This window comes from Pyxicephalus adspersus, chromosome 6 (assembly GCF_032062135.1).
Source record: "Pyxicephalus adspersus chromosome 6, UCB_Pads_2.0, whole genome shotgun sequence".
NCBI lineage: Eukaryota > Metazoa > Chordata > Amphibia > Anura > Pyxicephalidae > Pyxicephalus > Pyxicephalus adspersus.
Window position 1 is genome coordinate 54,030,823 of NC_092863.1, and position 1,491 is coordinate 54,032,313.

At 51.4% G+C, this 1,491-nt stretch overlaps 1 protein-coding gene across 1 annotated transcript in view; it reads left to right on the forward strand.

The window, feature by feature from the left end:
- Positions 1-1,115: 1,115 nt before the first annotated feature.
- Positions 1,116-1,491, forward strand: part of HIP1R (huntingtin interacting protein 1 related) — a gene marked incomplete in the record, with an annotated part of 51,737 nt that continues 51,361 nt past the window's right edge. The window contains 1 exon segment of the mRNA XM_072415793.1: positions 1,116-1,339. Coding sequence (XP_072271894.1) covers positions 1,247-1,339 — 93 coding nt within the window.

Consider the following 1,491-nt stretch of genomic DNA (forward strand, 5'->3'; position numbering starts at 1 on the left):
GACCACTGACTTACAGAGAAGAGAGAAAAGGGACGAAGGGAAGGGAAAGAAAAGGAAGATAAAATCAAGAAGAAGAAAGGAAGGGGAAATAAAGGGAGGAAGCTAAGAAACAAAATGTAAGATGTAAAAATGCAGTGGTCAATGATAAACAATAACAAAAACATGTACATCCACAGAAATGCTGATCTCACACACACAGAAAATTTTGCTTTTTTTTTTTTTTTTTTTTTTTTTACAGGATACATCACCTGATGTTTTGCCAGCAAAGTGTAAGATTGTGCAACCTAGGCAGAAAATAGAAGATGGAGGGACCTGGCGCTTTGCAGAAGTAGAGGAAAGTGTTTTAATGAAAGTTCAGCATTAAATTACCACCCAGCAGAACCCTGACCATCCCACACCCCAGAAGTAAAGGAAAGTGTTTTAATGAAAGTTCGGCATTAAATTATCATTCAGGAAAGACAGCTGTCATTTCCTATGGAGGGAAGTGAATAGTTTTTGTGTATACACTTCATGCTTGTTCTACTGTCACTGCAAACAACTTTATTATTTTAGAATGTTAGGATCTATATAAAGCCAAAGCATTTACTAAATAAAGCCATGATAAGAAGGTATATCTCGGAGACCATCACTTGATAAGGATAGGTCTGCAACACCTTGGCTGAGCTACACCTAGGACTCTACCTAGTCCTTGTCGTCCGCCCCGCACCCTGAGACACCCACTTGGGAGAACCATGACATCGTTGCACCCCGCGACACCCGGCTGAGCCCTGACCACCCTTCGACACCCACCCAGCAGAACCCTGACCGCCCTGCACCCCAAGACACTCAGCCTGTAGAACCCTGACCACCCCGCGACACCCAGCAGTGCCCTGACCACCCTGCACCCCAAGAAACCCAGCCTGTAGAACCCTGACTGCCCCGCACCCCAAGACACCCAGCAGAGCCCTGACCACCCCGCACCCTTAGCCACACACTCACCCACCCAGGAGACCCCTCACTGTGTCAATATTTGTCCAGGTGACAGCAGCCGCCCCCCACCCTGCGTCATGACGCCGGAGCTCGTCTACTGGACGTTCGCTGGCCCCGCCCCCTCACTCTTCCTTTCGCTGTGAGAGACATTACCCAGCATTCAGCAGGAGCAGCTGGCTGCCAGGTAGATCGCGGTGCATTGCGGGGGGAGAGAAGCGTGCGGGGCTCTACAGGATACCAGGGGGGCCCTCAGGGCTGAGCGTGCCGGGGCTTCAGTATGAACAGCATCAAGAACGTTCCGTCCCGTGTGCTGAGCCGGCGCAGCGGACATGGCTTGGAGGCGGAGAGGGAGCAGTTCGACAAGAACCAGGTGAGAGGGAGAGACATGGAGGTGACAGATGGGTGAGAGAGGCTGCGGGACGTCACAACTCGCCAGGGTTTACCTGGACCAGTGTGAGGGCGGACAGGTGAGGACAGGATAGCCGGGCACCAGGAGGAGGTCTGTATAGAAGAGAGGACAGG